Consider the following 10342-nt stretch of genomic DNA (forward strand, 5'->3'; position numbering starts at 1 on the left):
ACCGGGAACAGCGTGGGAGGCCTGAGCTCCCTTGATTTCGGGTTGCAACGCACGTTGCCTGACATTGATTTTCCTCTGCCTCGCCCTCCTCTATCTTCTCACCATTTTGGCCCTCGGCCTCCTCTCCCTCTCTTTCTTTCTCTCTGGCTCCCTCGATATCGTTGATTTTGCCATCCCGTTCTCTCTTATCGTGCCGCGGTCTCTCTTATCCTTCCGATTTGTTCGTCCCTTTGTCCCCTCTCTTTCGGCCATTCTCCTCCTCCTCCTCCTCCTCCTCCTCCTCCATCCTCTTCCTCACCCGTTTGGAGCGAGTGCTCGCCGAAGCGACCAATTTGGCGCCACCGAACAAAATGTGTCAAGGCCTGGCGAGATCCGCAGCGCCGCACGGCGCATACGCACACGCATCGTTCTATTCTCTCTGCGTACGCAGCATTTTTAACTTTCCGGCAGGGTGGTTCCGGTCGGTTCCAGGACCTCTATTTTCTACATAATGAAATCCTGCAGTATATCCGGAGGCTGGATCTAGTATTTCATTTTTATATTATATCTGCCATCGCAAAAGAAAATAGATGATCGTTATCGTTATTATCTTCTACGGATGCTTCCTAACTATAAAATTACATTTTCGTATACACGGCGATACAAGCTGCGTTCCAATTGCTGTAATCGTCGACATAACACTACATCTGTAATTAGCCCAAGAATTACTAGTCGATTCTATAAGCTTGTCTAGGGACAATTACGGGCTTTCTACAATATAATTAAGTTATTACCTAAACTTTGAGTCTTAAATCGTAAAAAATTGACCAACCATAATCAATTATTCTTCGCACATTCAACTGTGATCGATCAATTTCTTACGGCTTAAGACTTAAACTTAAATAATGATTTATTATAGAAAGTCTATTATGTGTTACTAATTGCAGCGGCTATAAATGAGATTGGAGAACGTTGGGTGGCTATTTTTGCTTTTTTTTTTTCATTCAATACAAGCCGAAGAAGCTACATTTAGAGCGATGTTTATAGTCCGTTTGTATTTTAAGACCGTCTTAAGTAATGTCTTAAGATGCTAAAACGATCCTCTGTGATTGGCTGACATTTTAAGACTGTACTTAAGACAGTCTCAAATATAAGAATCGACTATGAATATGAGCCTTAATCTAATTCTATATCGATATCGTAACGTATTCGAAGCGTACATATTCTGTTCCAATTGAGTCATGCACAATGCTATACTTTGTACATTCCTATGTACATTTGTATTAAGATGTGATAAGCAATTGGTAAGCACTCTATTTCGCGTACCCTGAAAACTACTTTGAATTAACGCGATACCATCTTTGACTCTGGGGCCTCCATTTTCCCAGCTCGCTCACATACGCGTCAATGCATAAGACATATCAGCGGAGGCTCGGACGAGATCGCTACGCATCCGGGAGGGCCGAAAATGAGGACGGGAGGGCCGTACGCTGATAAGAGTGATACGCTTGACAGCAGCGTTGCGGCCTGCGATCGATCGCGGTAAAGCCGCGGTGAATAGCTGCACGTTGCGGTAGAGCTGCGTGTATCAGGAGTCACTCTTTGCGTTACATGTTTGTTCGATCCATTCAGCCGAAAAGAGAAAAAAAGGGTCAGATCGACCGATGAGGTGTGGGGATTGAGGGACGGGGGAGACCTTGGAGGCTGCCGTTGCGTTTCGTAACTTAACCTTTCCATTTTGCCGCCTCCAATCTCCCGTCCATCCCCCCCTCTCTCTCTCTCTCTCTCTCGCCTTTTTCCTCGATTCTCCGTCTCCTTCTTCCCTGGGCCCTACGGTCAAACACGCACGATTCCTCCAAGAATTGGAGACTTGCTCCAAATCGCCGTATCCCCTTTCGCATCCTTCCAGACCATCGACTCAGTGGCCCTCAGCGATCCTCCCCGGGACGTGACGATAATTCGAGGCGCGAGCGAGTACCCGGGCTCGGGGGACTAATTGGATCGCTTAATTATTTTCCGAGGAGCGTTCGTTCGAGCCCTTTATAATAACGGTTTAATAACGCGCCATGCGTGCGGAGGGAAAGGCAAACTTTGTTTTCTAGGACAGAGATTCGGGCAGTGACATTTCCTCGAATTATCGAAACTTCGAACAATCTTAGACTTAGACCGTGCCCCGAGGCCTTCCGTCGAGGTACGTACTCTCGCGGCGGAATGAAACTCGCGAATTTTTCAAGAATTTCAGCGCCGCATGGCTCCGCACCTCGATACACTCGGGAACGTAGCTATGTGTGGTAATCATCGATAAACACGGGAGACCCGGGCGACGGATCGGCGATTTCTTGGGCGGCGCAGATGGCGCGGTACCTTTCCCAGAAGCGTCCCGCTTCCTGACCGGCACCGTTTTGCGTTTCTGCATGTTTCAGGGGCGTATCTACCCCGCAGCTTCGTCCCGCCTGCTCTTTCTCCTTATGCCAATGATCCTCCTCATCGAGCCCTCTCTTCCTCTCCTTCTCTCTCTCTCTCTCTCTCTCTCTCTCTCTCTCCCCCCCCCCTCTCTCTCTCTTTCAGAGCCCGTCCAGCCACTCTCCTCTCCTTCTCTCTCTTCCGGCTTACGGCGTCTTCGCGCGTACGAGTGCCTTTGTTCCGGCGCGCGGGTCCTTTGTGAATTTCATAGTCAGCTGCACGAGACCGTGTGTGCTGCCCCGCGGCCCCGTTTACATTTTCTAGGATGCCACGGCCCACTATTTTTAGGCGCAGTCCGCCACCGAGGAGCCGGCGCGATACCGTACGTAACACGCGCACATCGTGTTTTTTTATACGCCGCGACTGATATCGTCATTCGCCCGTATTTTTGGCGCATGTTTAATGATAAATGTGGTCGTTTATTCCACGCGCGTCAAGTTGACATCGAACGCAGTTGTGTATCAAACGAATAAATCTCGGAATCGCGTAACGTTGCATGATGGGAGGGTGACACTAATATAGATAATAAATGCAGTGTAGATAACAATTAAGAAAAATGATCGAGAATGATGATTGAAAAAAAGAAAGATTCTCTCATAAGTCACGAGCAATGGAAGAAAATTTCTAAAAATCGATTTTTCTTTTTTTTTTTATATGAAATGCATCGTACATGTATACAGAAAAATATTTATTGTACACAAGTAATAATTATATACTTGTTTTAATAATATTTGAAAAGTTCATATAACCGCGAATCTGTATTATAAGTCCATTACAATTTATTCAAAATATTCTAGAGATTCCTAATAAGTTTAATATTTCAATCAAGATTATTAAATTAAAACAAATATATTTGCTTATAATAATCGCAGTTTTATAATAAAACAAAATAATAATAAATTTTTGTTTTTTAAATATATACATAATAATCAATTTTAAAATTTGTAATAAATATATTTTAAAATTATTATCAAGAAAATATTCTTTATTAAAGATAACTATTACTTAAAAAAAAAATAAATTAATTAAGTAATCACTTTTTTTTTTTTAGCAAACAGAGAATGATATTTTTCTATGTGTACGTGAATGCGTGCGTCAGTTACGCCGACGATTATTTAAGCGTTGAATGTGGCAACAATTTTTACGATGCTCTAGCATGTGACTGACTCGTTCCAGCGCGATTCCTCTCATCACTCGCATCTTTCCCTGCCATCTCTCGTGACACCTGAATCGCTGTAGCGAGGAATCCTTTCGTTTAAGAAAGAAACGGCCCCGCGATGATGGGCGGCCCCTTCTTTTTTTTTCTCCTTCGACTCTCCACCGAACTGTTTCCGATTAATCTATATAATTTCGTTAATGACACGGTGTGTCACGCGCAGCCCGTTGGTGAATGGCCCCCGTTCAGCTATGCTCGTGAAACGCAAACGCAAATTTCGGCCAATTCATCGACTGTGATTCAGCATAGAATTACGTTAGAACTTATTATTATTGTTAAACGCACGCGCGTGCAATGCCGCTGTTAGGGACCGATGATGTCACGATGACCCGACGTTTGAGAACATCGCCGCAACTCTTTGGGATTAGACAAAGAGAAATCTCGTGTGTTAACAGGCGACGAGACTAACGCGCTTCTCATTCGGAGGCACGCCATTGATACAGTACGGAGTCCCTTCGACTTCATAGTGAGCTTCTTGCTTATACATTGGGATGAAGTCCGAGGACGGTGTCACGGCCAGCTCTCATATAATGTGAATTAACAGCAAAAGTTGTTTTAATTTTTATTGCACACACACACAAATTCCATGTTGCCTAAATCTAACTCTACTTTCCACTTTGGATAGCAAAAATTATTCTAATCCTATTCCTATCTTTTTTCAACGTGGCGATAAATTAAAAAAAGAATTTGACATATTATGACATACTTTTTAAAGAACGGTACATCTTTACAACGTATCATAATTTATATCGATCTTGAATCGAAGGAGCATTTAATTATGTGTCAGGTTTCTCTCGAGGAACGTTGTTTCTTAAATGCTTTAATGCATATTTTAGCATTTAATTCAGTCTAATATTAGCGCGGATTATAATTTAATTTCGCTACTTCAACAATGTAAAAACGTCAGCTTTAGAAATAATCTTAACAATATATAACTAGAAAATATATTGCACTATTATAATGCGTCGTTACGTATTGCGTAGCAAGAAAAGTATCGTACAATAATCAAGGTCTGAAAAATTGCGACTATATCAGGTTTAGGGTAACGATTTTAGAAGTATGCAGGCTGCGTTATATATGAGCCCCTCAGTTGACAAGTGGCATAAGTCCAAAATTAGGAAAAATGCGTTTGTTATAGAAGTAGAAAGTATTAAGAATGTTTGATTTATCTATCAATTTAATTTACTTTTATTTTGTTTTTATATGTTCGTAAAAAATAAAAATCAATTCCACACCATAAATAAAGTGACCGTAAAAAAAGCTAGAGTAGTGACTTGAGTCCATTTTTATTTTTTATGAATAACTCATATGACAAAAGGTCTATTCGCATTGCTAATACTTTTTGCACTTAATTAATTCAGCATCTTCGCCTTTTCTCTCTTCAACGTCGAAATATATATCTATCTCATTTTTTAAGCGCAAATATTTGCGTAGATTTTGAACAACGCGAACAGAGTTGTAGATCGTTTATCGGCCGCGATCGGTTTTGCACGTTCGCGCGTAGCGAGGAGGCCGAACCGGCGGTTGCTGTAAAATGTAAATGGTACTTCTGGCGCAAGTTAATCGGATTGGACGGGAAGTATATTAGAGCCCGCGGAGCTCGAGGTTGGCCTTGCACGCGCCAACAATCTCGGAGGCATTGGCCTAATGCTCCACCATGAATCGTTCGCCTCAGCCCAAACTTTGTTTTCTTCTCGCCGATGGGACTAATGGCGAAGCGCGGCTGCGCACTGGTAGAAAAAAAATTATATATGTGTAAAAGAGAGAGAGAGAGAGAGAGAGAGAGAGAGGGGGGGGGAAGAAGAGAAGCTGGGTTGCGCAATCTGCATTCGGTCTTCCTTCCCCGAAGGTTGTTCGCTGCGGCATTACACGCGCGTTTATACGCAGAACACTATGATTAGCTCATAGGCTTACGTGTCAATTAAATCGGGCAATCGTGGAAAAATTTTAACTACCTTTGAAAGGAAAAGAAAAAGAAAAGATTTTTTTGTGTACTAGGTCTTTTGCATAATACCGATGTACATCACGCGCGGGACAGTTCCGTGAAATATTTTTTTGTGCCCATTAATATTTTCAACCGCCACGTACACGAGCGACGCTTATACTCTTTTGAAAATTACAGCGTTCTTATTTGCGTTTGTTCACGGCCGATTAGTGATTTAGCGCCAAATAAACGTAGCATATAATCGGCTTATTTATTTGACGGATTGGATTTGTAAACGAGGGTTTTGTACTTTTTCCAGGTAGGAAATTAAAGTGTCCCTTCTGCGAGAGACTGTACGGGTACGAGACGAATCTACGCGCTCACGTGCGGCAACGTCACCAGGGCATTAGAGTGCCGTGCCCGTACTGCGCGCGGACGTTCACCAGGAACAACACCGTCAGACGGCATATTGCGCGGGAGCACAAAGCCGAGCTTAGCATGAAGCAAGAATTCCAGCAGTCCAACCATTCGGTCTCGGACACCGTGCTCTCCAACATCTCGGACACCGTGCTCTCCAACATCTCGGACACTGTGCTCCAGTAACAATGTCTTCGGCGTCGCTGTCATTCTCGCCGTCGCCATCGCGGCCGCCGTCCGCGTGGTCCACGCGCGGTGGTACCGGAAGCAACAGTTCCGGTAATCACCTCGCCAGAGTCGACCGCGAGACTGGACCGCGATTAGAGCGTGCGAGACGAGAGGAGAGGCTGCAGTTATAGGTACCTTCGTTTATCCCTTCGTCGTCGTCAGCGAACGCCGTCCCGGTTCCACGTCGCGAGAGCGATCTCTCCGCTCTGTGCGCGCCTGGAATCGTCGAGAAATCATATATAACGAGGGGCACGACTATGAAGATTCGTACGGGGCGAGAAAATGAAACATGAGGGAGGCACGGAACAACGATGCGCACGGCGCCTCGAGCACGCTCGCGAAAACGCTGCGAATCACAAAGCTAGTCAATGAAAGTGCAACGGTCAAGTAAGGAATTATTAACTAGGAGCTTTTTAAACGAGAGAAAGAGAGAGAGAGAGAGAGGAGAGATAGCGGGTGAAGGTAACGACCTGAGCAGCGAATATGGCGCATAAAAAACGCACGTACACGCAGAGCCGTTATAGCGCGGGCGACTGCGACGAGAGAGAGAGAGAGAGAGAGAGAGAGAGAGAGAGAGAGAGAGAGAGAACCAATGCAAACTCAGGTAAACTTAAATCGTGGCGCGAACGAGCGCCAGGAAAGAAAAACGCTACCTTTTTGATAGTTCAACATAGATCGGATTACTCGCCGTCGCATTTGTAATCGTTAACGCCGTTAACCGGTTTACCTGTTTCTGGTACTACTACTACTACTACTATCGCTGTTGAGAAGTCAAGCCTGTAGGATCGCGACGTTCCGATGTGCGATACCTATGTCCAACCACATACGTTACGTTTACGCGCGCACCAGTGCCAAAGACAAGACGCTTTTTCTACTCTGGAGTAATCACACAATGTTTAATTTTCAGTTTCGCCTTTTTGTACACTCGCGTACAACGCGCACTCCGCTATTGATAAATATATATAATATAATCGCGCCGGGACACCCACATATCCGAAATCGCGCCAAGACGACACCCGACGAAGTACACATCTTTTATACAGTTACGATTTTATATATAACGTTTACGAGAGATTACTGCGATTCTAGGGCGGACGACTGTCGTGCGATTAGCCGTGGGAGAGTCACGCAGCTGTTCACGGAAGTGAAGTACTTCTTGGCGAATGCGTGTACCTAGCACGTCGACCGAGCAATAATCATCGTTGGTACATCATTATACTATTATGTCGACGTCGATTCTTTCGGGGGAGGGGAGGGGGGGGGGAAAAATGATAATAAAAAGAGAAAAAAAAAACGAACGCATTCGCCACGGAAGTTCGTCGCAACGGCTGCGATGCCTCGCGGCGAAACGATCACTACCACTTTGTTACCTGTTTACAATGTTTAAAATGCGGACTTTTGTCCGGAGCAATAGTCGCGTACCGTGAATATAGAGTATAGCCATCGATCACACACGTGTGATCTTAAACAGTGCGCGCGGTTACGCGCGAAATAGTTGCTATCCCGGTTGTATGAGATGTGATCAATGCAATAGATTTATATTACACATTACCTATATGTATAGATATATAGAGATATACTCCTAGTCAGGATGGCACCCACGATATTACTTGTTACAGTATTTACACTTTATACAGATTAATCTGTCTTATTTTTGTTCCGTTTATACTTGTTCTCCCTTTCGTTTATTTTTTTTTTTCTTTTCTTTTTTGTTCTTTCGCAGAAAGTTTTTAAACGGTTATTCTCACAACGATATCCGCCTACCGTAAGTTATCAGAGACAATAGAGACGATATAGAGAATTATTTAGTATTTAAAGCGCGTCGTGCGCGAGCTGGGGATATAATAGTACACGAGATAGAAGCCGAAGAGAGTTCATTTCCGTTCTTTTATATTATTATTATTTTTGTTTTTATTTTTATTTTTATTTTTTCCTTCATCTCTTTTCTTCTTCTTCTTTTTTTTTCTTTTTTTTTCTCCCCGTTTTTTCTATAATAACATTCAACATGCCAAATATATACGTGAGCACTCGTCGCGCACGCGCGCGCATAACTCTGCCAAAAGTATGACAGTACTACCTCATCGTTTTGCAATGCATTACACACAGGGAACACAATAGCGATATATTATTACAGTACAATAAAACCTGTACATTCCGTACAGCCGCTACTATTATTACTACTACTATTACTACTACTTTGTCCGGTTAATGTCGGAGCAGTTCTCCTGCCATTGCTACCCTCTTGCGAGGGGTAGCGCAAGATCGTGGATCTCGGAGCTTACGCAGACTGTAGATTAATTTTAAATTGCTACATACCTCGCTTGTACCATAAATCAAAATCCATTCACGCTAGTCAAACACATGTACATTCTCGATGTTTCGTTTCTACAATCATTCCCGTCCCACGAAGTTCATTCGTTCGAGAAGCTCCGAGATCTTCGATTCGCGCACATGATATCTATCTGTACGTAAAATACAGTGAGAGCACAAAGTATTCGTATAAGGAAATTTTTTTTATAAAAAAAAGTCTTATTTAATAAGCAAGAAATAAACATTAATTAGTAATGTTGTACAATGAATACATTCTGTTCTAACATAAACAAACGATCTTCGCATGTATTTCTGATTATAAGTTTCTCGATTGTACGAATACTTTTTAAGCATTCGTACAATAGAATTTTTAATTTTCGCTCATTTTTCGCAGATGATATATTTTCTATAATTAATACACACACATCTTTTTTTGGTATATATAATTTTAAGAAATACATACAGAAATCTATATTTTATTCTTTATGAATAAATTGTCAGTTACCCAGCAAGAAATGATCTTCAATTAAACGTCGGATCGGCGTCGAATTCGATATCGATTCGACGACTCGTTTCTCGCTGGATAATATTTACTTTTTAAAAATAAAGTTTTTTCAAAAGAAAAAAATATTTTCTCTGCGCAAACACTTTTTGCACTCACTGTAGGTCCATTTTTCTTTCCGTTTTGTTGTCGCGAGGGCGCATTATTGAAATAACACAACATGTATGTACAACTGTGAAGCCGTAGTGAGTGAACGCGAGAGCGAGCGAGTGCGTACACATATTGCATGAGCAGTCGTGAATGCGCGCGTGAAGCGATTCGCGGGAAGGAGGAAGAGCCGCAATTATGCGTCGTGATCCGTTGTCGAAATTGCAACGCGAAATCACCCGACGTGTCGTCGGACGTTGCTGAAGCGGCTGGTTGCACCGTTCGTCCCGGGGATGAAGCGAGAGAGGTGATAATACAGAGTAGCGTTGATCATCGAATAGATCGGTGGGATTAGCGCCGATGCGCTGATGAAGGAGGTGATGGAGGAAAGCGAAAATTATTCGAGCGTAGGTGACATCGATTGTCCCGAGCGAGCGTAAAAGGAAGTTAATCGCCGGGGATGGGATTAATGATGCTGGACGACGGAGATTACATAGTTATAGAGAAGTTAATTCCCGGGGGAAGAAGCCGCGGGAAAAGGATATTCAAAGATGTTATGTGTCGTTTACGTATGTGATGATAGGAACATACACACACACACACACACACACACACACACACACAATACACGCACGCGCGCGCACACACGTACATACACGTACACAGAGAGATAGGAAGAGAGGAGGAGAGAGTTATGGGAGAGACATACGTACACACGCACGTGGACAGCACACATGCTAGTGTAAATAGATACGGTCGCGTATGCCAAGTTATATAATGAATCTTTTACTTAATATATATACAAAATATATATATTGTTTTCGGCTGTTCTGCTAAGCAGAGGCAAAGGCGGGAGGGGGGAAGGATACCTTTAAGTGGTACAATGAATTAGCGTTAAGTTTAAGTAGAGGGATCGAGTTATTGGCAGAGAGTCGAGCGGCGAAATTCGAAAGTTAGAATAATAACGTCATAACGCGGAATTTCCGGAGTGGAGGAGGAGTCGGTTAAACCCAGGGTTTAATTGTTTTGTCATACGTAAGGAAATAGGAGTGCATACGTAGTAAAGGTATTTCACACTCGACACTTACACGAAATACACACACACACACACACACACACACACACACACACACACACACACACACACACACACACA

The 10342-nt window shown here is 43.1% G+C and overlaps 1 protein-coding gene and 1 long non-coding RNA gene across 2 annotated transcripts in view; one reads left to right on the forward strand and one right to left on the reverse strand.

Annotated features, from left to right (window-relative positions):
- The window catches only part of LOC108754825 (protein abrupt), a 60899-nt gene extending 54714 nt beyond the window's left edge, over nucleotides 1-6185 (forward strand). Inside the window, exon 7 of the mRNA XM_018497447.1 lies at nucleotides 5902-6185. Coding sequence (XP_018352949.1) covers nucleotides 5902-6185 — 284 coding nt within the window. The remainder of the gene's footprint in view (nucleotides 1-5901) is intronic.
- A 366-nt stretch (nucleotides 6186-6551) lies between these two features.
- Nucleotides 6552-10342, reverse strand: part of LOC108754861 — a 5864-nt gene continuing 2073 nt past the window's right edge. The window contains exons 2-3 of the long non-coding RNA XR_001939736.1: nucleotides 10264-10269; nucleotides 6552-6561 (exon numbers count right to left, since the gene is read on the reverse strand). This is a non-coding gene — a long non-coding RNA (uncharacterized LOC108754861). The remainder of the gene's footprint in view (nucleotides 6562-10263; nucleotides 10270-10342) is intronic.

Source organism: Trachymyrmex septentrionalis, unplaced genomic scaffold (assembly GCF_001594115.1).
Source record: "Trachymyrmex septentrionalis isolate Tsep2-gDNA-1 unplaced genomic scaffold, Tsep1.0 scaffold81, whole genome shotgun sequence".
Lineage (NCBI taxonomy): Eukaryota > Metazoa > Arthropoda > Insecta > Hymenoptera > Formicidae > Trachymyrmex > Trachymyrmex septentrionalis.